The 25,517-nt window shown below is 43.9% G+C and overlaps 1 protein-coding gene across 1 annotated transcript in view; it reads left to right on the forward strand.

The window, feature by feature from the left end:
* col25a1 (collagen type XXV alpha 1 chain) overlaps window positions 1–25,517 on the forward strand; it is a gene marked incomplete at its 3' end in the record, with an annotated part of 823,527 nt that overhangs the window by 578,102 nt on the left and 219,908 nt on the right. Inside the window, exons 7-9 of the mRNA XM_079803471.1 lie at window positions 17,118–17,177; window positions 18,070–18,141; window positions 19,994–20,110. Coding sequence (XP_079659597.1) covers window positions 17,118–17,177; window positions 18,070–18,141; window positions 19,994–20,110 — 249 coding nt within the window. The remainder of the gene's footprint in view (window positions 1–17,117; window positions 17,178–18,069; window positions 18,142–19,993; window positions 20,111–25,517) is intronic.

Below are 25,517 nucleotides of genomic sequence, written 5' to 3' on the forward strand. Positions count from 1 at the left end.
AAACTATCATCCCATTTCTGGACACACACACACGCACACACACTCCTATCGCAGATTTATTTATTTATTTATTGACCTGAGGGAGAGGTTCTGGCAGACCAATCACAGCGCTTGCGGTCCGCATAGAATTAACGTGTTGTTACATTTTTGGAGAGGTGCGCGTCAGGGTACAGCGTAGGGTATGCGCGCATCGCACAGCCTACGGCGTAGCTACGGCATACACTCGACGCAGAAGTACAAATTGGCCTTTAGACGCGCAATATGGAGTGGGGTCAGACGTGATTTTGTTTATTAGAAAGGCTTTCTATAAAAACATGTTAAACTAAAATGTAGTATTTAATAACTAAAAACGAATTGCCTGTTTATTTAATAAATAAGAAGCAAACCAGGAACGCCGGGAATGAATGGCCTTGTTTCTGCGGCCTTTGAGTAGCCATAAGGCCGAAACTATAGCGTCTTTCTGTTTTTAATACATTTGTTGAATATATGCCTTAATTACAGTAGGCCTATTATAGATAGCCATGATATTTGTGGCTGCACCGGGGTCCGTTATTTACTAGTTCTGAGAACTTCAGAATGTGGAAAGTTATTAAATAGCTGTAAATATGATTCTTATTTTTTTTAAATAATTTTTCTTATTATTATAAATAAAAAAAGGGGTATGATCATTCATGCTTTGTACTGTAACTGTAACTGCAATCTTTGAATGGGGTGAAGTGCTGAAACCCTTTTATAGCCTACTTTATTTAATGGAAAATATATTAACCACTCAAAACTGACAAAGAATGATAATGTGACGAAGAGGCTGAAGCGTTCGGATCCATTTGCAAGACTTTATTCACACAGGTAAGCCAACAGAGATAGGCAGTCATAAAGTTCAAACACAAGGAATAAGCCAGAGGCAGAGTAAGGGTAAATCAAGACTTCACAAATGAACAATGAGCAGAGCAGTCCAGATAAAGGTGAGCTGAGGGTCCACAGGTGATAATAATGAACTAATAATTAGCAGAGGAGCAAGGAAGGGAAATGCAGTCTTAATACGCAGGAGAGAGAGATCTGGTGAAACCAGAAGGAGGCGTGGTTGAGCGTTCCGTGACAGAGCCCCTCCCCTGCGAGCGGCTCCGGAAGCGAGGACCTGGTCGACGGCGGGGTCTACCACGGGGTCTTGGAGCCGGTCGATCTGGGTGGTGTCGGTGAAAAGCAGCAGTTAATGTAGGATCCAGGATATCATGAGACCTGACCCAGGAGCGTTCCTCGGGACCGTACCCCTCCCAGTCGATAAGGTATTGCAACACCCCGCCGTGACGCCTGGAGTTCAGGATCTCTCGCACCCGGAAAGCCTCCGAACCGTCCACTTCAATGGGAGGAGTCTGCACAGGAGCGACCTCCTCCCGGCTCCTCTCTCTCCTGGGAGCGACAGCGGGTCTGAAAAGGGACACATGAAATGTGGGTGAGATCTTGTAATGAGCAGGAAGTTCCAAACGAAAAGAAACAGGAGTTATCTGACGAAGGATCTTAAATGGTCCGACGAAACGAGGAGAAAGTTTCTTGCTTGGGAGCTTGAGCCTGAGATCTCGTGCAGAGAGCCACACCCACTGACCGGGTCGGTACCGAGGACCCTCGCGCCTCCTCCGATCTGCATGATGCTGGAAACGGCGTATGGCGTGCTGCAAGTGGACGTGAGCAGCATCCCAGGTGGCCTCACTGCGCTGAAGCCACGCATCTACTGCTGGGAGGTCGGATGGCTCCCCAGCCCACGGGAAGAGGGGAGGTTGGAACCCTAAAACACATTTGAAAGGGGTTAGACCAGTGGCAGGTTTTAACAAAGAATTCTGGGCATACTCAGCCCAGGCCAGGAAGCGACTCCAGTCCTGCTGATTCTGGTGGCAGTAAGTTCTCAGAAATCGAATCAAATCCTGGTTTAGACGTTCGACCTGCCCGTTGGCCTGAGGATGGTAACCAGAAGTTAAACTGACATTGATATTTAGTTTGCAGCACAATTCTCTCCAGACACGGGAGGTAAACTGAGGACCGCGGTCAGAGACAATGTCCTCGGGCAGACCAAAGAGACGGAACACCTGGTTGAAAAGAGCCTCGGCTGTCTGTAAAGCCGTGGGCAAACCGGTCAGAGGAATGAAACGACAGGACTTAGAGAAACGATCCACCACGGAGAGAATAGTTGTAAACCCCTGGGAAGGAGGTAGATCAGTCACAAAATCCACTGCGATGTGCGACCAGGGACGCTGTGGTACTGGCAGAGGTTGTAACAGTCCAGCTGGTTTGAGATGAGAGGATTTCACAGTGTTACAAACAGAGCATTGATGAATAAACTTTATGACATCAGACTGGAGTGAAGCCCACCAAAAGCGATTGGAAACTAACTGTATGGTAGCAGCGATACCAGGATGACCGGCGCTGGGAGTGCAGTGAACCCACTGAAGCACACGGTGGCGGAACCCGGGCGGAACAAAGAGACGATCCGCGGGACATTCTGGCGGAGCAGGGTGATTACTTAGGGATGCGGTGATCTCAGTGATAATGTCCCATTGAACAGGAGCCACGATTAGAGTAGTGGGAATAATGGGTTCAGGCTTAGATTCCTCACAAGGACCGTCGAACTGTCGAGACAGGGCGTCAGCTTTGCCATTCTGAGAACCTGGCCTGTAGGTGATCTTAAAATCAAATCTAGAGAAAAACAGAGACCAACGAGCCTGGCGAGCGTTTAAGCGCTTAGCTGATCTGATATACTCTAGATTTCTGTGATCAGTGAGTACCGTAAAAGGCTGACGAGCTCCCTCCAGCCAGTGTCTCCACTCCTCAAAGGCGGTCTTCATGGCCAGAAGTTCACGATCACCCACGTCATAGTTGCGCTCTGCAGAGTTGAGTTTGCGAGAATAAAAGGCACACGGGAACATTTTCGCAGGCTTACCACACCGCTGTGACAGGACAGCCCCCACTCCTGTGTTAGACGCATCCACCTCTATGATAAACTCCCTCTCAGGATCCGGGTGACGGAGGATAGGAGCAGAAGTGAATCTCTCCTTGAGCTGAGCAAAGGCCGCGGTGCAATCCGCTGTCCACTTAAAGAATTTCCCCCCTCCTTGAAGCAGAGAGGTGAGCGGTGCTACATTTACGCTGAAATTGCGGATAAATCTGCGGTAAAAATTGGCAAAGCCCAAAAAGCGCTGCAACTCTTTAACAGAGGAAGGTTGGGGCCAATTCACCACTGCTCTGACCTTGCTGTCATCCATCAAGACTCCGTCCGCACTGATGACATAGCCCAGAAAGGAGATACGCGTCTGGTGAAACTCACATTTGGAGAGCTTGGCATAAAGCTGGTTCTCAATCAGGCGCGTGAGGACTGCTCGCACATCTTGGACATGCTCCTCAAGGGAATCAGAGAAAATCAAAATATCATCAATATAGACAATAACTCTCTGCTGTAACATGTCTCGGAACACCTCATTTACAAAAGCTTGAAAAACTGAAGGACTGTTAGAAAGGCCGAATGGCATTACCCGATATTCGTAGTGCCCGGATGTAGTAGAGAACGCAGTTTTCCACTCGTCACCCCTCCGTATGCGAATTAGGTTGTATGCGTTCCTCAAATCCAGTTTGGTAAAGTAGCGGGCGGTACGGAGCATCTCCAGGGCGGCTGGAACTAACGGGAGAGGATAGCGATATTTCACTGTCACTTCATTAAGACCACGATAATCAATACACGGCCGAAGACCCCCATCCTTCTTCTTGACAAAAAAGAATCCGGCGGAAGCCGGAGATGTAGAGGTAGTGATGAAACCTTTCGCCAGTTGTTCGTCAATGTACGCCCTCATGGTCTCTGTTTCAGGTTGTGACAACGGGTAAACTCTTCCACGTGGAGGTACAGCTCCAGGCAAAAGCTCAATAGCACAGTCGCCAGCACGGTGAGCGGGAAGATGAGAAGCCTCAGCTTCACTGAAAGCCAGAGCTAGGTCGTGATAATCTGGGGGAATTCTCTGAAAATCCACTCCCTTGAGGGAAGCGCTGTGGTGTTCAGTACCTTGGATAGCGACCATGCAGTTGCTCTGACAGAATGCGGACCACCGGGATATCCTCCCTTCAGACCAGGAAATTTGGGGGTTATGTTTCTCCAGCCACGGAAGCCCCAAAATTATGGGATACATAGGCGAATGAATCGTGAATAACTGGATGGTCTCAGAATGCTGTGTCCCGATGCTGAGCGTTAGAGGTTGTGTGGTGTATTGCACCTCTCCTGACCCCAGGGGGCGCCCATCAAGCGCTTCCACTGTTACACCAGGCTCACATGCGAGGAGAGAAACACAAAGAGTTTTGGCGAATGCAAGATCGATGAAGTTTCCAGCAGCACCAGAATCAATCAAGGTTTTTACATTTAGAGTCTGTCCATTAAACTTCAAAGAACAATCCACATGAAATAACTTAGAAGAGGGATTCGAACTCACCGCAGTAGACCTCTTGAGCACTGGGTTAACCGGACATGTGGCCCTCAGATGTCCCGCCTCTCCGCAATACATGCAGAGATGATCTCGGCGTCTCCTCTCCCGCTCCGCCGTAGAGAGGCGTGTGTAACCAATCTGCATGGGCTCCGACTCCGCGTTAGAGGAAGCATACTCAAAGAAGCTGGTCCTGAGAGGTGTGCGTCGGGAGCGAATCAAGTTGTCGAGGCGGATAGCGAGCTCCATGATTTGATTCAAGGATTTACCGTCGTCGCGGCATGCCAGCTCTCCCTGGAGATCCGGGTTCAATCCCTTGCGATACAGGAGCTTTAGAGGTTCCTCCTCCCATCCAGTTTGGGCTGCCAGGGTCCGAAAAGAGAGTGTGTAGTCTGCTGCGGTAGACCTTCCCTGCCGTAACGTAAGCAAAAGTTCTCCTGGATCCTCTCCTCCTGCTGAGTGTTCAAATACTTCTCGAAATTGGGTCAAAAACTCATTATAAGAGGGAAAAGAGAGCTGACCTCCAGACCAGAGCGCAGTAGCCCATTCCAGAGCCCGACCAGTGAGTAGGGAACATATGAAGGAAACTCGGCTCGCATCAGTGGAATAGGACTGTGTCTGCTGGTTGAAATACAAGCTGCACTGCAACAGAAATCCCTTACAGGCAGAAGGTGAGCCATCAAATTTCTCGGGAAGGGATAATTTTGGATGGTTTGAATTGTTACTCACGGCGGGGGGAACGGCTGCAGGTGCAGATGGATTCTTAGCCGCGCTCGGCGGGGTAAGGGCTCGGACCGATCTCACAAGCTCCTCGGTGAGAGCTGTTAATTTCACCAGCTGTTGTTGATGAGTGAGCAGCACCTCAGCTTGAGAGGATACCTCGGAGGCCAGTCGATGAAAATCTGCTGGATCCTGTTTTGGTGAAGTCTTCTGTGACGAAGAGGCTGAAGCGTTCGGATCCATTTGCAAGACTTTATTCACACAGGTAAGCCAACAGAGATAGGCAGTCATAAAGTTCAAACACAAGGAATAAGCCAGAGGCAGAGTAAGGGTAAATCAAGACTTCACAAATGAACAATGAGCAGAGCAGTCCAGATAAAGGTGAGCTGAGGGTCCACAGGTGATAATAATGAACTAATAATTAGCAGAGGAGCAAGGAAGGGAAATGCAGTCTTAATACGCAGGAGAGAGAGATCTGGTGAAACCAGAAGGAGGCGTGGTTGAGCGTTCCGTGACAGATAACAAAAAGCAATTTTGAATTTAGAATCATAGTTACAACTATTTAATGGACACTTTTCACATTTCTGAAGTGATATAATTGTGGCTGGGTAAACAACATAGATTTAGTGGAAGTATAGTGGTAATGTAGCAGTGAACTACAGCAATATGTATTCTCATTTTCCCCAGTAGCTACAGCTCCATAAAAATAATAAATAAAGTCAATATAGTATCTGGTAAGGACATATTATATGTAAATAAGTAAATAAAGTTTAACTCTCTTGCATCTGGTCCGTATATGAAGCCATGTCTTTTGCATGTTTTACAAAAGGCGTTCATTCACAACTGACTTCCGGAAAAACGGGATTGACCAATGACATTTCAGGTTACAATGAAATAAAGTAAAAGTCCCGCCCCACGACTGACAAAAATAAAAAGTTTTTGCACGAGCAAAATAGAAGCTCGAGCGTGGGGAATGATGACGTGCGTGCTGCGAGTCGTGTCCAAGCTCGCAAGGGCTTGATTTGCGTGCAGAGGAGATGTCATGCGCGCGCGCAGGTTTAAAAGGAGCTCGCGGGCTGCCGTTCCCTTACGAGAGTACTCTCGTTTTGCGTTTTGCTAAAACACTTATGGGGAATTTCTTTCCTCGAGATATTGAAGCAAATTTTTATCCAAAAATACCTTTTACACGCAGTGCAGCTGCACAACTCTCAGCAGGAAGCAGCTGCGTGCTTATTGGCTGTGCCGCTGCAACTGCGGCAACCTATAGCGAGACCGCGGGGCGGGACGGACCAATCAGGTCCTTCTAAATTCCCGCCACAAGGGGCAACAGAATTTGCATAGCCAAGGGTATATAAGACCCCGTCTCGCAAGGTTAGTCAGATTAATTCTTCTTCAGCGACTGCTATCGCTGAGCTCCGGATCGAAGCCTGCCGTCGACACGCACCCAGCGGAACTCTGCAGTCTGAGGACGTCGGATTCTCCGCCTTCAGCCTGCCTTCCAGCTGCGCCATCCGGCACATATCCTTTTAAATACCTTCTGTATTGACTGGTCTCAACCCGAGGAGCCCACAAGAAGCCGACTGGATGAGTGGTTTTTCGAGAACCGCCTTCAACCGACCGCTCAAAGACCCGCTCCCTTCTTCCCAGAAGTCCACGAGGAACTAACAAAGTCGTGGAAGGCGCCATTTTCTTCTCGCGCCAAATCCTCTTTTTCTTCAGCGCTCTCGGTGGTTGATGGCGCTCAGAAAAAAGGATACCAAGCCCTTCCTCCCCTTGAGGAAGCCGTCGCTGCACACCTTTGCCCGCCCTCTGCCAGAGGATGGCAGTCAAAGGCTGTGCACCCTTCTAAGGCCTGCCGCACTACGTCCAGCCTCGCCAGTCGAGCATTCGCCTCCGCCGGCCAGGCGGCGTCAGCGCTACACTCGATGGCGGTGCTTCAGGTCTTCCAGGCCAAACTCCTCCGTTCCCTGGATGAGTCTGTTCCTGACAACGAGGCTCTGAAGGATCTGCGCGGCGCCACTGACTTGGCCCTGCGCGCCACCAAGGCCAACGCTCAGGCGATCGGCACGGTTTTGGAGCGCCATTTGTGGCTCAACCTGACCGAAATGAAGGACGCGGACAAGACCGCTTTCCTGGACGCGCCCATGTCGCCTTCAGGATTATTTGGTCCCGCCGTGGTTGGGTTCAGAGAGCACTTCACTGAGGCACAGAAGGCTTCGCAGGCAATGCGACATTTCCTGCCTAAGTGTTCAAGCTCCTCCGCTAGCCGTCACGCTAAAGCTGGACCAGCCCAGCCCACCAAGGCGGCGCCATCAGCTCACCAGCCTCGCGCGGCTTCTAAGCCCGGACAGCGTTCCCGCTCTACGAGCCGCAGCAGACCGCCGGAGCGTTGAGGTCCCCGACCCAGCAATGTATCGAAACCTGAGCCTCCGAAGCCGTCCTAGCCAGAGGTGTAAAGAGAAGGTGGATAGCGCCCGCTTCGGCCGGTGTACCACCTCGCTCTCTTCTAAAACGTTCCCCAGCTCCCTTCAAGGTGGCTGGGAACACCACATTTACAGCCAACGAGCCCGCAAGCAAGCGCGCTAGCCTGTGCACAAACGCCGTTTTCACGGCGACCCATATGAGTCACAAAAAGAGCTTTTTCTCTGTAGGCAGTGTGCCGTGGAAGAGACAATGGTGAGAAGCGACACAAGTCACGTGCTTCGAACCGAGATATCAAAACTGTTAATAAAGGGAGCGGTGGAAGCCGTACACCCCTCACAGAGCGAGTTGGGCTTTTACAGTCGTTACTACCAAAAAAGGACGGTGGTCTCAGACCCATCCTAGATCTCAGACATCTGAACAAAGCCCTTATGAAGCGCCCGTTCAGAATGTTGAGAACGAAACAAATCCTCGCGCACATTCGCCCGGGAGATTGGTTTTTCACTGTGGATCTAGAGGATGCCTATTTCCACATACAAATAGCCCCTCATCACAGGCCATTCTTGAGATTCGCCTTCGAGGGGAAAGTATACAAGGTGCAACCTTTTGGTCTATCTCTGGCTCCCCGCACGTTTACGAAGTGCATGGAAGCGGCGCTAACCCCGCTGAGGCTTCGGGGAATGAGAATTCTCAACTATTTCGACGACTGGCTCATAATAGCTCAGTCAGAGATACAGTTATTAAACCACAGATCTTGGCTTCTCAACCATTTACAATGCTTTGGAACTCAGAATCAACGTGGCAAAGAGTTCATTGTCTCCCACACAGAAAGTTTCGTTTCTGGGAACAGTATTGGACTCACTGCAGATGAGCGCGCGGCTGACGTCACAGCGTGCGCTCTCTGTTCAGAACCGAGTGGTTTCCCTCAGGTCCGGTGCACGCATTCCTCTCAAACACTTTCAGAGGATGCTGGGTCTCATGGCCTCGGCGGCGCCAGTTCTCAGACTAGGTCTGTTACACATGCGCCCCCTACAGCACTGGCTGAGTTGTCGCGTTCCAGCTCACGCATGGCTCTCGGGCCGATTGCAAATCAAGGTAGACCACAGCTGTGTGTTGGCTCTGGCTCTTTGGAAAAATCCCGTCTGGTACAAGACGGGCGTGAGTTTGGGCACTGTTACGAAGTTGAAAGTTATCTTGACAGATGCATCCAACCTAGGTTGGGGAGCCCTTCACGAGGGCAGGCCAATCTCCGGTCTCTGGTCAGACTCGGAGAAGAGCCTTCACATAAACTGTCTAGAGATGAAAGCGGTCACGCTATCGCTAAGAGCTTTCCTTCCGTACATAAAGCACCACCATGTCCTGGTCCGAACGGACAGCAGGTCGATGGTAGCCTATATAAATCACCAAGGCGGTCTGAAATCTATCGATCTGCACACAATGGCGGAAGAAGTCCTAATATGGGCAGAGCACAATCTGAGTTCGCTGAGAGCGACTCACGTACCAGGCATTTTGAATTTGGGTCCGGACATGCTGTCCAGGGGCAAAGTGTCCCCTGCAGAGTGGTATCTTCACCCACATACAATTCAGACAATTTGGGGCAGGTTTGGAGAGGCAAAAGTGGATCTTTTCGCCTCACAAGACAATGCTCAATGCCGAATATATTTCTCCAAGCACAAGGATGCGTTGGCCCACGAATGGCCCAACCTTCCTCTTTATGCTTTTCCCCCAATCTCAATGTTGCCTCAGGTCATAGAGAGGATCAGGGAGAGCAATTGCGCTGTGCTTTTAATAGCCCCGCTTTGGAGAAATCAACCTTGGTTCTCACTACTGAGTCAGATGACAGATGCAGCTCCGTGGCCGATCCCGCTGAGGAGAGACCTCCTCATGCAGGCGGAACGGCAGATCTGGCATCCCCGTCCCGATCTATGGGCGCTTCATGTCTGGCCCATCAACGGGTACATGAGAACCTCTCTGAAAATGTATTGAATACTATTACTGAAGCTAGAGCCCCCGCGACCAGGCGGCTCTATTCAGGCAAATGTCCAGTCTTTTCGGACTGGTGTAAAGCGCGAAGTCTGACCCCACATGATTGTGAAGTGTCAGAAGTGCTTACATTTTTACAAGAGCTTCTGGACGCGGGTCGTTCCCCCTCCACGCTCAAAGTTTATGTGGCTGCTATAGCAGCGTATCACATTCAAGTGAACGGACTGTCACTGGGAAAGAACGATCTTATTGTTCGCTTCCTTAAGGGGCTAGAAGGCTTCACCCACCTCGCCCCCCTTCAGTCCCTATATGGGACCTGTCCACGGTCCTGGATGCCATGAAGAGCTCTGCATTTGAGCCTCTGCATTCGGTGAGCTTAAAGCTCCTGTCACTAAAGACCGCTTTTCTGTTGGCGATCGCGTCAGTTAAGCGAGTGGGTGATCTGCACGCGCTCTCTGTGAGCACCTCGTGTCTGGAATTTGGGCCAAACGACTCCAAAGTCGTCCTCAAACCAAGACATGGATATGTACCTAAAGTGCTTTCAACTCCGTTCAGAGCACAGGTCATTTCACTCTTAGCACTTTCGTCACCGTTAGATGAAGAAGATGCTAATTTGCTCTGTCCTGTCAGAGCGCTGAGGATATACATAGAGCGTTCTGCTGCTTACAGGCAAACTGAACAGCTCTTTGTATGCTTTGGTGGCCGCACCCGAGGGTGCGCGTTTACAAAGCAGACCATGTCACGTTGGATAGTGGATGCTATCTCACTGGCCTATGAGTCTAAAGATCTCAGCTGCCCTTTAGGCATTAAAGCCCATTCTACTAGAGGCATGGCCTCTTCGTGGGCTTGGTCTACTGGCATTTCTCTGAATGATATCTGTGCGGCAGGCTGGGCCTCCCCGTCCACTTTTATCAGATTCTATAATTTAGATGTTCCGGCCTTACAAGCTGGGCTTCTTGCTGTGTAAACAGATTTAACCCCTTAAGGCTCGAAAAGTCCGGTCTGGGTTAAATATTGTATAAGTCATAAGCACATTCCTTATACGGCTCAAATTATCTGGCCACTCATTATTCCTGGCTCGACTATGTCTGGTCTATACTTTATATTATTACACGTATATCGTGTTCATTCTCATTTAGGGCCCGACTCAGGTCTGGCTCATTTGGGACTTATTGATATCATATTACGGGCCCACCTAGGTTGGCCTGGGTTTGGTGTCGTCGGCTCTAGAGCCGTTAAGCAAGCACGGCGTTTTGCATTGGTCCCCCATAAGCGTTTTAGCAAAACGCAATACGAGAGTACTCTCGTAAGGGAACGCTTCGGTTACTAACGTAACCTCGGTTCCCTAAGATGAGGGAACGAGTATTGCGTTTTGCTTGCCGTGCTTGCTTACTTGCTTGCTTACTTGCTCAGGAGTCGCTTCAGTCGATTAACCTGACTAACCTTGCGAGACGGGGTCTTATATACCCTTGGCTATGCAAATTCTGTTGCCCCTTGTGGCGGGAATTTAGAAGGACCTGATTGGTCCGTCCCGCCCTGCGGTCTCGCTATAGGTTGCTGCAGTTGCAGCGGCACAGCCAATCAGCACGCAGCTGCTTCCTGCTGAGAGTTGTGCAGCTGCACTGCGTGTAAAAGGTATTTTTGGATAAAAATTTGCTTCAATATCTCGAGGAAAGGAATTCCCCATAAGCGTTTTAGCAAAACACAATACTCGTTCCCTCATCTTAGGGAACCGAGGTTACGTTAGTAACCGAAGCGTTTCCTTGCGTGTAGATCTGTAGACGGCAGTTTAGCGCTGCAGTTTCTGAGGCGAAAATCGTTAACAGATAGCCAGATAGCCTCTGGCTACGTGGGACACACAGGGCCACGGACAACTTCACGAGAGGAGCCAAGAGAGTCACACTCATTTGCCGAGTTCAACGGACAGCTTCGGGGTTTCCAGGTATTTGAGTTCATTTTATTTTGCTCTCAGGAGTGAAGCGGCCATTTTTGATTTTGCTTTAATGGCCACGACGCACACAAGCAACGCTACAGGCCTGCAACGCGGGGGGAAAAGCGTGCGCGCACTAATTTCCTTATTTTAATTTTGTAGTTAAAGCAGCCATATTGCTGTTGTTAAATACTTGTTTTAGTCAGTAAGAGGTTACAGAATTGTGAGTTGGGGTTTAAAAGGAGTTCCCATAATTAGTCGAGAGACAAACTAAAAGAACCCGTGTGTTCACTCTAAAGAGCTCGATAAAGTGAAAATCTGAGTAGGGTTTTACACATGTTCCTGTTTGTATTGTGATCCTGCCATGTGCTCCATTGTCATGTTGATTCCCTTGTCCTCATGTGTTCTGTTCTCAATGGTTGTTTTTGTCATGTGTTCTCAGTTCAGCTCTGTCATTGGTTCGTTTTCTTGATTGTTCACAGGTGTGTCTTGTTTATGCTGCCTTCACGTGCTATCGGAATTATCGTAAATACGAGTTTCCTAGGTAAAAATTGCACATGAACGCCCTCTGATGTCATGTTTACCACTGGGAAGTTCGGAAATAATTTTGATACCCCAACTCCCGAGATGGGCGTGTCATAAGCTTTAAACATGGTGGCGGGGAGAACTAGGCTACTGTGGCAGGTGTGGTTTTATTGTTTTTTTTTAGGTCGTCTTGTCTTGACATTAATGTAGTACATATTTACATGTAAGAATAATCATATGAAGCGTGTTGTATGTTTGGTACTCAGCGAAAATAGCCTGCATTTGACTGAAATTACAGAATCAGCAGAAAGCGGATTATCTGGAATGTTTATATGGTTGTCGGTGCATGGGAGACTACATGATGTTGGTTTTAATAAGATTTTCCCAATAAATAGGCAAGAATAACCATGATTCATGTTCACTCCGACAACAAAGCACTTGAATGCAACAAGCTCGTAATCACGACTTCTAAAGTGGGAATTAGGAAGTTTCCGATAGCACGTGAAGGCAGCATAAGTCACTTGTCTTTAATGCTGCCTTCGCGTGCTATCGGAAATTGGATAATTCCAACTTCTGAAGTCGTGATTACGAGCTCATTCCATTCAAGTTTCAGAATGTGGGGGGGTTCATGTGCAATTTTTACCTCGGAAACTCGTATTTACGATAATTCCGATAGCACGTGAAGGCAGCATAAGCCCTCATGTTTGCCTTGTTCCCTTGTTGAGTATTGTTCCCTATAAACTGCTGTTGGTCAAGTCTGTTCAGGTCAAGTCTGTTCAGGTCAAGTCATTGTTTCTGTTTGCTCACTTTGGATTATTGACAATAAAATTTAGCAAATAAAATAAAATTTATTTTTTTGTGATATTTTCATTCTTCACTAAAAAAAAAAGTATGATTTGCTGGAATTAGATAACAAACGATAAGCTACACCTGTTTGAAGTCGATAGAGTCAGCAAAGTCAATTTTGAGAATAGTGTAGTTCAAGTTTTCTGAAGGTTCCAAAACAAAAGCACCAAGCAACCATACCTTAAAATCCCTGGTAATAACACCACATTTGGCACACCCCAAGTCAAAACCCATATCTATAGACCCCTTCACGGGTGACGTCACAGGAAAATTCACAGTTCGCAGGGCACATGTTGGGGTCAGAAAGTTCATTCCACCCATTGACTTGTATGTTACCCAGAGAATTTCTAGTCAAGAAAAAAATGTCCATTTGCATCTAGGGATGGGCAACAGTGGTCGAGTAATCGAGTACTCGAACGTGACAGCGATCATCGATCATGAGAACGATGATCGCCCTGACTTTAAAAAAATGTATTTGTCTCTTTTTAATTGGTTATTGCGTCATTTTGCGCGGTACCGGAGGTCTGATTGGTTTGCGTTATACAGCACACCTTCAGACCGCGGCGAAATAAAGTGAAACTGAGGCGTGCACTGCAGTGATGTCTGGAATCACTGTGATCATTAAATGGTTAGTGCAAGATGCGCCAATCTGTCATAGCCTACATAGCATTATAATGAGAACACGATGGAAATAGAATGCTGTAAATTCTCTGTGTTTAGTTCCCCGTGTATCAGCTTTTAAAGGAAATCCACAGAGAAACTAGCGAGAACACTCAGACTAGCGCATGAATTTCATGTGCGCATTCGCGTCCTTTTCTGCAGATGCACGTTGTAAGATTACTAATCTAATCTAATATAAAACGCGTTTGGTTGAGCTTAATAAGCTAGCAAAGCACTGCCGTTATACCGGCTGTTGTTCATTCTCTTTAGTTTCAGCTCAAATGCATTAATGCTCGACATTATGGTTTAGAGACGGTCATATTCTTTTTAGATATAGGCTATTTATTTCTCAGAATCATTGATATTAGTAATGCAACAGTGCTATACTGTTCTCATTTTTTTTAACAGTAGATCTAGTTTATTTAAAGTTGTTTTTCATTATGAGTTCGAAAATGCGCAGTGATGTCTGTAAACACTTGAATAATAAAATTAAGTGCATGATGTGCAGAGTCAATCTGTCAAAGCATTATAATGAGAACACTATTTTAATAAAATGTTGTTTCTATGTGCTTTTTTTGTCCGTGTATCAGCGTTTTTAAGGGAAGAGCGCATTCAAAATGTTCCGTTTCAAACCTTAGCCTGTAAAATCCAGCACGCTGAAGTTCACGTGCGCATTCACGTCCTTTTGTGTTGATTTATGTCGTAATAGGTTCATAATAATCTTCATATTAATATTGATTTAGGGTGCGTTTGGTTGAGTTTATTAACCAGCTAGCAAGCTCTGCAGGGTGGTGTTATTTCACAGTTTCAGCTCAAAGGCAATGCTCGATATTATTGACTTGGTTATTTGAGACGGTCATTTTATAAAGATGTTTCTTTTTCAAAGACATTTATGCATCATAATCTAGCAGTTATTTTTTTGCTTCATATGTTCATGTTTTCATATACCCGTTTTCATGTCACGTTTGTATTTGTCAACAACCATTTTCATAACAGTATTTTCATTATCTCAATGACGGACATGCCCCACCCCCTGCACATGCCCTGCCCCCGAGTACTCGAGTACTCGTTTTTGAGACCTATCGATGATCGAAATGAGAAATTGACAAAAATGCCCACCCCTATTTGCATCGTGAACTGTGAAAATCGCACCAGTTGTGGAGTCAGATTTTTCAGGATTCCTGCAGGATCGTCCGTTATAATATTTTTTTTTTGACGACATCTGTGCTGCAAGCTATTTAACGGAGTGTGGTGTGTTAATGATGTCACGCAGGTGGTGGAGTAATAACTGCTTTTAATCAATGAGTTTGAGATCGAATTCATGATAGATTTTTTTCTATAAATTATGGACATGGTATCTGAGGAGTAATTCTTTTTTCTTGTTATTTTGCTTTATTTCCAGATTCAATCATAAGCTCGTTCTTACTGGGGCATGTACGTACATGCATGTATATACATGTATCACGTTCAAAAAAGGTGCTTTAAATCTCTTGGCAGATTGAAAGACAAATGACATGTATTCGAAATAAAATATATGATCATACTGAATTTCAGCTTGCTTATTTTGCTCAAGGTAAGGATTTATTAAGTCCACATGTCATGCAAACAAGAAACTCTGCTTCTAACCACAGAAGTTTGCTGATTGAGACTGTTCGTTCACACTATGGTTTCGGGAAACACAGACTTGTTGAATGTTGATAACAACAGAACTTGCCCCAATAGATGGCTAACGATGCTTTTGCATATTCATTTAATCTTGCACAAACAAATTGGTGCATTTCTAGTCATTGTCTGTGTTTTATATGTGCTTTATAAATACTTGCCCTCTGTAGCGACCCTAAGCTACTGGTCCATTACCTGGAGCTCTGAAATTCAGTGACTAAGCCAAGGTAAAAAGAGTAAAGTGATACAAAAAGTGGTAGTAGTTAGCCGCAGGCTAGTGCCATTGTGACAACAACGGTAGAGTTAAGCCATGGTAAGTAAACACAATGTTTTCTGTAAACTGTAGACTGATTTAATAGTTAGGTGAAGTTTGATATCTGGCAATAATTGTGACCTGTGGCATGCTAGACTATCTTTACATTAGCGCTTTCACTATGACAACAGTAGATTGTGTTGTTTTTCTGACCCCATGCTGCGCGCGCACCCAACGATATTTACAAACAATGAAGGGGTCTATAGGGAAGATATATGTTCAACTTCATTGAAATATTTATATAAAGAATTTAACATTGTTACCTAACTGATTTTTCTGTTTAGCAGTCGGTTTGAGAAGTGTCACTGGATACACATGTAGCAATCCATGTAGCAAAATTATGCAACAATATATCAATAATAACAATAAACAAAAAATTTCCCATCTCAAGTATATTCTATCTGTTATTTATGCATAGCAGTTTATATGTATATTGTATTATATTGTGTTGTGTATTAGCTTTGTTTGATATGACTATAGCCAATGATTCGCTAGAGGTGTTGTTAGGACACGCTAAATGAGCCAATAGCGTTTAAGTAGCCTATTTTTGTTATGTTAATGTTTTACCTTGAGAGTCTTTAAAGCGTATCGTTTTATAAGTTTGCTGAAATGTATGTAGCATAATAATATTCATTAAACTCCTGTGGTGAAGACAGCAGTAAACTTTCCCAGTTTGCAGAAGCACTTCTAATCTGGGGGTAGACTTGAATTTCTTGTTATATTTGTTATATATGTTTTCAAAATTGCACACATGCATGAAAAAATGCTAGTATACTTTAAATATAATGATTATCTTAAGCCATGATGAATTATGCACGTGATAACCAATCTAAAGTCTATTGATTATTTTCCAAAGGAGATGACTTGTGCCAATACATTTCCCTGTGCACAATACAAAACAGACAATTTAATTTTTTCACATTATCTTGACAGTGTATTTAAACTTTTAATAATACAGGTTTGTTGTAAATGTCATTGTATTATATTTTTTAGATTGAATGTGTCGGTTGCAAAGGCTGGTATCACTGGGATTGCATGAGCAGACCAAACTTTAATTTGTCTGGGATTCCAAGACCCAGTGTAAAGTGTGTTAATGTGTGTGACACTATATTGTCAGTTGGTGTGAATGTGTGTGTCCTGTGATGGACTGGCTATCCATCCAGGTTGTCCTGTGAACCGAGACGCTGAGATAGGCTCCAACATCCCCGGTGACCCTGCAGAGCATAAAGCAGTTTGAGGATGGATGGATGGATGGATGTTAAGCATCAAATAGCAAGTCCTGTATCACAAGAAACAATATTAGTTTAAATGTAAGGATATTGTTACACAATACAAGAGCACAAATCCAAAGTAAATGAGTAAGAAATACCCATGATCTGTGTTTGGCTAAGCAAACATCAAAATTATTTTCAAATCATAATAGAGCAGTGTGTGAAAGTCTCTTTTCAATTAGAAAATCCCTTTAAACTTGGCATTTTGTGTCAAATGGATAAAAAACAAATGCAAAAAAGAGGTAAGCGCATGCCCCATTTGGAATGTATGGTTTTTATTGTCATGCTGTGTTGTTGTGATTGTATTGTTCCATTTTTATGCTGTTTGTCCTCAGGGACTATCTGGTTTACCCACCCTGGCTGCATTACACAGCAATCAAATCCTGACTGTGAAGGTTTGTTGGCTTGGCCAAACGGCCCAGGCAGACTCTATGGATTATACACACACTGAGATATATCAACAGCGCATTTGTCCCCTGTGCCCATGCAGTGACAGACTTGGCCCAAACACAATTGTGTCTGATAAGTCCATTTAATTTCAACCAATCAAAAATAACTTTCGCTCATTATGACACCTCTCTCCCAGTTCCAGGGTTGTCATTATTATGCAGTGTGGTGACAGGAATTTATGCATTCACAGCAGAGCAACTGTTTCTTTCCCCTAATAAACCAGTGATGCGTGATCAATTACAAACTAGATTCATATTTCTAACCACCAAATAGTCTGACCACTGTGTGCTTGTATTCTATGAATGGAATAACTAAAAAAAGACGCATTAAATGCTAAACTAAAGTGGCAAGATTTGGAGCTAGTATCTTTGGTTCCAGGTGCCCCCTTGAGATAGCTTTACTATGTAAACATCTCATTTAGAAGTGCACGGACAGCGACAAATAAATCTGCATAATGGGTTTCAGTGTTTGCAGTTCCTGGAGTCTTCCTTGGCTTCAAAGAAATGTGTGATGACAGTGCTTTCAGTCAGTAGAATTAGACATGTTTCTTCAGACTGGCTCTGTCAGGGTAGGTGTCCTACCACCCATGAGGTGGTAATTACAGGCTTTGCTGCCAAATGCAGTTGAGACTTCCATTGCTCCCACCATGGAAAATGTCAACTTTTACTAATGCATGAATGCACTGGATTGGGTCCTCTGACTCAATTACTTTAATCTAATCTATTTTTGTACCTTTTTCCCTTTCCTCTTCTTCTTTCCGGGACCTCATGCAACTCTCCTCTCCAACCTTTCTTAACTTTGACCTCTGACCCCTTTTGACCTCACTCTCCTGCTCAGATGGTCTTCCCTAAGATAAATCATGGCTTCCTTTCTGCTGATCAACAACTCATTAAACGTCGACTCATTAAGGTAGTGCTTGTCCTCATTCTGTTCTCTCACACTGCTTCGTCAGACTGGGCTTCTTATCTTTGGCCCTTCATTATCATTTGCTCTCAATTCTTTTGCTTTTACCCCAGTCCTCAGCTGGACTAGTAACAAACAATTAAAATTAATTATATTAGCATTTGCAATTATTAAATTTCTACTTTCATTAAATTTGAATTATACTTATAATTATTTGGTAACACTTTACTAAAGTTATGTATAATGCATTATACATGTTTAATGCATTAATTATGCCTTGTAATGCACCTTTTATAATGCATTTAATGGTCTAATGAATAATTGTAACTACAGTTATAATAACTTATAACACACTTTTAGAAAGTATAATGCATTCACACACATCAAAAAACCATCTTCAGATGTTACAAGGAATCTGTGAATATTATAATGCACTTTAACTTTGGTTATAATTACTTATGAAAAGATATAATGCATTATACCATACATTATGAATACCTTTATAATGCCTTATACATAAAGGCTTTAAGTACCAAAAGTTACCAATTACTTTTATGTAATTAAAAACACTAAATCACTGTTAAATATATAATAATAAATAAATAATATATTTTCTATATTCTATGAATATATAATATGAATATATACTGTCTATATCTATATGAATATATACTGTAATACAGCAAAAAAAGAGGAGGCTCTGAGTTCTGTCATCTTAGCCATCTTTGTGATGAGTGACCTCATTCAAATTACAATGTATGGTTAGAAAGAATCTGGAAATAATCAATAATGCTGCAAAATTGTGAACTCTCAGAGTGAAACTGAACTGTATCATCATAACTGATTGGATTAATACAGAGAGAAAATAATACATCTGCAGCCATATGCTAAAATGATTTGATTTAATACTGTGAGGTAGGGCTGGGCGGTATGACGGTATATATCGTGACCACAGTATAAAGTGCCTATCGTTAGAGATTTCACTATATCGTTCATTTCACGGAATGCAAATATATCCATGTAGCACAGTACTTCTTACTGTACACTTAAGAGTGATAAAGTTACATGCATGAATGAGAAAGTAAAGAGTGGGACGTGCTTAATATTGAGCGCAATAAGCTGTGAAAAAGAACTCTGTGCGGTTGGTGCTCGTGCTGACTGACATACACCTGAAGTGCACGCACAAAAAGCGGTTTCTCTCAGACAGCATGGGATTGCGAATTCAGTTCTCTTTCGTGTCTTATTGCGCTTGAATGATCAGATAGATGCACAATAATGTCATAATGCCGTTGTGTGGAACACTGATGTAAACTTAGTCGGTTATGTCTTAAATGAACGTAAACAGTTGGATGAAAACCGGATTTGTGTCAGTAAATTGGATCCATGCATTCAGTCTTAAAGGGACAGCAGCATAATAAACTGCTATGTCGTCATAATGTTAATCAAACAACAAAAGACAGAGTAAATCACTCAATACTCTGGACTGAATAACGTTAAGTAATGTTAAGTAAACTTACTGTAGCTGAAAAATTTTGTTTATTTAATTTGTATCTTTGCTCTATTGTATTTGTCCTACTGTTTGTAATTTCCTTCTTTGTTCTTATTTAATTTATAAAATAAAATAAAAATAGCTATATCGAGATGTATATCGGTATCGTGAAATAAAATGTATCATACCGTGAAATAAGACTTTGGTCCTATTGCCCACCCCTACTGTCAGATATGAGAGATTCCTCCAGGTTCTCTTCGATACCTTATCAATGACTCCCTTTCACTGTATACAAACACCATTAATGTATGTTTTATTCATTGACTTTGACTAAAAATGTTTGACATATGTACATTATTATTTCCACAGGGTGACCAGGGTCAAGCAGGGCCCCCAGGACCTCCTGGGCCTCCAGGCCCCCCTGGCCCCAGGGGACCCCCAGGGGACACAGGCAAAGATGGTCCTCGGGGAGTTCCAGGGCTCCCAGTCAGTATATCTAAATTCAAAACCTATCAAAATGTTAGTAGCTGGAGGTTAAGCATGATAATGCAGTGACCCACATGGCTCTAGAAACAATGGCTCCTATTGAAGGATCATGCTTACAAAGTCTGTTTTTAACAACACTTTTGACACTCAGAGTAGAATGGGCTCTGATGGTCCATAACTAACATAATTATTTTTACAAAAAAGACAGAAAACTTGTCAATTATCCACCAACATAAAACCCCACCAGGACCTTCAAATTCTCAGCACTCAAAGTGCATTACAAGTAGTGTTGCTTTCGTCAATGAAAAGTATGACTAAATATCATCGTCAACAAACTTTTATCACGTGACGAAAACGAGACGAGACGCAACGTAAATGCTGGTCATGTGACGATGACTATAATTAAATGTATAATGCAATATTGTTGACGAATAAAAACGAGACTAAATGTGGTTCATAAAATAAAAACTATGCTAAAATGTCTCTTAATTTTTGTTGACGAAAATGTGACGAGACGAAATTTTATAACGTTATTTCGTCTCGTTTGGTCACGTTATTATCATTATTTAGCAGTATTTTCTGTGCGTCTCATTCAGGGGCTGCGCAGACGCAGGCGACGTCACTCTCTTCAAGTCCCACTCGTGGCTGTTGTTGAGTTAACAACAACAAACAAAGTTAAGTCTGACACAGAGAAAGGGGCCGATGGCCGGCCAGTCGGGGTTCGTAAGTCCTATTCGGACGGTAATTGTTTCTCCTGCGGTCGTAAGGTGTTTTCATCATTTACAGGGGCTAGTCAGTGATTTTATTGTCGTCTTAATCCAGAATATCAGTCTTTTTTCTCCCACCACCCGTGGAAAAATCCCCGGCCGAATTACCTCCTGTTTTTAGATAAACACTAAGGTCGTGTGGTAATTGAATTACCGTCCGAATCCACAGTTTTCAAGAATATATCACTTCGAAATTCACTGTTTATATCCTTTTTTGGCCACTGCAGAGCACCGTACGGCTGCGCTTCACTGTCATTTGGATGCATTTTAAAGATCTAGAATTTTATTACTGAAATGCTGGCAAGATATTTCATCACCGCTCAAAAAAAAGAAAAGAAAAGAAAAAACATGTAAACGTTTGAAATGGGCCGTTATAACGGCAGCAATTATATATCTTAAAATAACTGCAGCATTATGTTTACCTCATAAGCGCATATGAGGCTGTATTCACTTATTTCGGCTCATTTCCATGTGGAATAAAATTACATCCTTTTGGACAGAAAACCATTTTAACTATAATGTGGGTCTAATTTTAAACAGATTTAAATAATTAATTAATAATTAGGATATTATTTTCCTATTAATAAAATAAATATGCACTTATTCTTATTACGACATTTGGAAAAACTTTCATTGCATTCAAGTGGAAAATAAAACAGAATGTGTCGTGGAAAAAGATGGGGAGAAAATCACAAAATCACAGGAAAAAACACCACAAACCTGAAGACATCTCAATGTTTTTATTCATTTTATTTAAATGTATGTGGTGTGTGTGTGTGTGTGTGTGTGTGTGTGTGTGTGTGTGTGTGTGTGTGTGTGTGTGTGTGTGTGTGTGTGTGTGTGTGTGTGTGTGTGTGTGTACGTGTGTACTCTAAAATAAAGTAAAATAAATGTGTAAATTCAAATCAGAGTGTCTGTTTCTGGAATGGATGTATTGGGTCTAAAAAGGTAACAATAATATAATAAGATCAATTTTGGTTTTATACTACTAGGTGCTTATACTATACTGACTGGGTTAAATAGAATTGCATTACTAAAAAGAGACTAAAATACAATTTTCATTGACTAAAACTAGACTAAAATGTCATCAGTTCTCATTGACTAAAACTAGACGAAAATAATAATGGATAATTCTGACTAAAATAAGACTAAAATGCTCAGACTTTTAGTTGACTAAAACTTGACTAGACTCAAAAGAGTATGAACATGACTAAAACTAATAAAAACTAAAATGACAGCTTGACACAAAGACTAGACTAAAACTAAAATTAAAACAACACTACATGGAAGGGAGGAATCCTTTCAACCACCACCAATGTGCAGCATCCACCTGGATGATGCAATGGCAGCCATAGTGTGCCAGAACACCCACCACACACCAGCTTATTGGTGGAAAGGAAACAGATCCAATCAGTATATATTGGGGTGATTAGGAGGCCATAATGACTGACAGAGGCCAATGGGCAAATTTGGCCAGGATGCCGGGGTTAAAACCCTACTCTTTTCAAAGAACATCCTGGGATTTTTAATGACCACAGAGAGTCAGGATTTTCTGTCCATTCTTAATGCTAGGGCTCATTGATATCATTCTTAATGCTAGGGCTCCCTCTACTCAGAGACTTTATGCTCTGAAGTGACGTCTCTTTGCATCGTGTAGTGAACAGCGCTGCATAAAACTGATGTCACATGTCTGTCTGTTTAGTTGAACTTTCAGTTGTTTTCATCCTGTCACGTTCCTTTGTCTTAGTTTCCTGCCACTTGTTTGTTTCCTAGGTTACCCTCATTAGTTAAGTTCTGTTCAGCTGTGTTTAGTTAATTATCTCGTTTTTTTGTCTCCTATTGAAGTTCCTCTTGCTCACTCAGTCTTGGTCTAGTCGCTGTTATGTTAGCCTGCTATGTGGATTGTTTTTCTGCCTTTTCTGTTTGTTCTGAATGCCATTATTAAAGTTTAAGTTTATATTTGGATCTTCTCAGTCTTTAGCCTGTTCCTGTGCACCCCAAACATTACAGATGACTAGACCATCAACAAAACTGGCTAAAGAAATTCTCCTCTCCCTCCAAACAGGGTGGTCGTCCTCTGAAGCAGTATGTGGAGGAGTTTGTGGAGTTTTCCTATCTGGTGAGTTTGGAGTGATTCTACGCTCTCTGCTTACTTTCAGATGGGACTGGATGAGGAAGTTATTAGTCTCCTGAGCCTTGTTTGTCCTTGGTCGAGTCCATTAATTTCATCCTCTGGCTTAATGGTTCCGATTTTGTTGTTGAAGAAATTAAAGAGCATAACATCCCTCTTCCAGTCCCATCTCAAGTTCGCTTGGGTGCTCCAACTCACCCTCAACCTGCACCCTCCACATGCCGATCCAGTGAGACGACCACTCAGCCTCAGTTGCCCCATTCCACTCCAGCCAAGATGGCCGCCACCATGCCTGCGGCAACGTCACCAGACGTGAAACCAGCAGAGCAAAGCTGGTTATTAGACTTTTGGTTTGAACCTGTGACATGTTCAGTCCCTGTCCTTAGTCCTGTGATGTCTCCTGTCCATGTCCAGAGTCCAGCCTGTGACCAGAGTCCAGAGAGGGCTCCAGCCCATACCCAGTCCAGAGAGGACTCCTTCTCCTTCCATCCCCAGCAGTGTTAATTTTGACAGCATATTTTGATTTAGTTTTAGTCATAGTCTTTTGACTAAAATGCCATTTAGTTTTAGTCATATTTTAGTCACCTGAATTGTTTTTAGTTTTAGTCTAGTTTTAGTCGACTAAATCTACAGTAGAGACAATGAGTTTAGTTAAATTGTAATACATTAAGCATTTAAGCATTACATAACCGACTGTAACTTGAACTGACATTTTGACATCATTTTGTTTTTGACATTAAAAATACACGAAAGAGAGCTCAATTCACTTTTTTGTTTGTTTTTAAAAACATCTATATAGTTTTTATAACTTTGTATTTCTGTTTTAGTTAGTATATCATGTTAAGCTAAAGCTTCAAATAAGTTTATTTATTTTTTTAATTTCAGTTAACATTTATTTAATTTCAAGTATTTTTTTTTATGGTTTTAGTTAACTATTATAACCCTGATACTTTATTTAATATGTGTCAAATACTGGTCTTTCCTCCTGACTACGAATTAAATGGGAATGAAATTAAATACAGTTTATTGTGTAAGCAAAAACAAATATATAATGCGTGACTTTTAATTATAAACCAGCTGGAAATACACTGGGACTCTTATTTTGAAATCTCGCCTTACTATTGCAGTTGCAGGAGCTCATTCAAGTTCAGATGAGGAGATAAAATATGCATTGTTAAAACCGTCTAAAACACATTACTATATAAACATCGTAAAGTAAACATTGTCATTATTCATCAGCATTAGTTCATAAACAATTGCCTGGCATAAATGTGTGTTATTCATTGATCGTGAGCCGTTCTGGAGCGCTGGATTGGGGATGTGTGAGCCTGTAGAGCGCGCTACAGCGCCGTGTTTTCCAGCGGTTAGATCCGTTCAAATCAAATGTGCGCATCTGTTACACAGGACATCAGTTCTGACTGGATCTCTTCCCTCCCTAACAATTTCGTCTCGTTCTTATTTGTTGACGAAAATGACAGTTGATTTTCGTTATATTTTTTGTCATCCATCTCTAGTTTTTATTTAGTTATCGTCTCGTTTTCGTCAGTGAAAAAAGGTTGTTGACGAAAATTGACACAAATTATTCGTCAACGAAATTAACACTGATCCCCAGTCCAGAGAAGACTCTGCCTCCTGTCTCCAGTCCAGAGTGGACTCTGCCACTCTGCCTCCTGTCTCCAGTCCAGAGTGGACTCTGCCACTCCGCCTCCTGTCTCCAGTCCAGAGTGGACTCTGCCACTCTGTCTCCTGTCCCCAGTCCAGAGTGGACTCTGCCTCCTGTCCCCAGTCCAGAGTGGACTCTGCCTCCTGTCCCCAGTCCAGAGTGGACTCTGCATGCCACTCCGCCTCCTGTCTCCAGTCCAGAGTGGACTCTGCCTCCTGTCCCCAGTCCAGAGTGGACTTTGCCTCCTGTCCCCAGTCCAGAGTGGACTCTGCCTCCTGTCCCCAGTCCAGAGTGGACTCTGCCTGCCACTCCGCCTCCTGTCTCCAGTCCAGAGTGGACTCTGCCTCCTGTCCCCAGTCCAGAGTGGACTCTGCCTCCTGTCCCCAGTCCAGAGTGGACTCTGCCTCCTGTCCCCAGTCCAGAGTGGACTCTGCCTGCCACTCCGCCTCCTGTCTTAAGTCCAGAGTGGACTCTGCCTCCTGTCCCCAGTCCAGAGTGGACTCTGCCTCCTGTCCCCAGTCCAGAGTGGACTCTGCCTGCCACTCCGCCTCCTGTCTCCAGTCCAGAGTGGACTCTGCCTGCCACTCCACCTCCTGTCTCCAGTCCAGAGTGGACTCTGCTTCCTGTCCCCAGTCCAGAGTGGACTCTGCCTCCTGTCCCCAGTCCAGAGTGGACTCTGCCTGCCACTCCGCCTCCTGACTCCAGTCCAGAGTGGACTTTGCCTCCTGTCTCCAGTCCAGAGTGGACTCTGCCTCCTGTCCCCAGTCCAGAGTGGACTCTGCCTCCGGTCCCCAGTCCAGAGTGGACTTGCCTCCTGTCCCCAGTCCAGAGTGGACTCTGCCTCCG

Source organism: Gobio gobio, assembly GCF_949357685.1.
Source record: "Gobio gobio genome assembly, chromosome: 2".
NCBI classification, from domain to species: Eukaryota; Metazoa; Chordata; class Actinopteri; order Cypriniformes; family Gobionidae; genus Gobio; species Gobio gobio.